General features: G+C 56.6%; 1 protein-coding gene across 1 annotated transcript in view; it reads left to right on the forward strand.

Annotated features, from left to right (window-relative positions):
- Window positions 1–459, forward strand: part of E2F4 (E2F transcription factor 4, p107/p130-binding) — a gene marked incomplete at its 5' end in the record, with an annotated part of 7,987 nt that overhangs the window by 4,791 nt on the left and 2,737 nt on the right. The window contains one exon of the mRNA XM_009869647.1: window positions 105–207. Coding sequence (XP_009867949.1) covers window positions 105–207 — 103 coding nt within the window. The remainder of the gene's footprint in view (window positions 1–104; window positions 208–459) is intronic.

Below are 459 nucleotides of genomic sequence, written 5' to 3' on the forward strand. Positions count from 1 at the left end.
TGTGACCTGCTCTGGGTGACCCTGCTCTGGCAGGGGCATTGGACTGGATGATCTCTAGAGCTCCCTGCCCACCCCCAACATTCTGTGACTCTGTGAAATACTAGATTAGGTTGGTTGTGCCTTTGTCCAGCGAAATTCCAAAAGCCTCTGGTGGTGGAGGCTGCCAGCTTCCTCAGTGAGCTCTTCCAGGGCTGCAGCCCCCGCTCAGTGAATTCCTCTTTCCCAGTGTCCGGATCCTTTGAGCCTCATCTCATGCCTGTCGTGCGTGTTACGTCGTTTGGCACACCTGAGAGCTTAATATTTTTAACAGCCCGTGAGAGCACGTTCTTGGTTTAGGTGCAGCCTGGCAGCACCTGGGGAAAGCAAGAAACCTTCCTCCACAGCTCTCTGCCCTTGGTGTTGCTGCTGAGGGTTGGGTCTGGGCTGCAGCCGCTCGCTTTGGGGCCGGTGGGAGGGGAC

The sequence above is a fragment of the Apaloderma vittatum genome, unplaced genomic scaffold (genome assembly GCF_000703405.1).
Source record: "Apaloderma vittatum isolate BGI_N311 unplaced genomic scaffold, ASM70340v1 scaffold16315, whole genome shotgun sequence".
NCBI lineage: Eukaryota > Metazoa > Chordata > Aves > Trogoniformes > Trogonidae > Apaloderma > Apaloderma vittatum.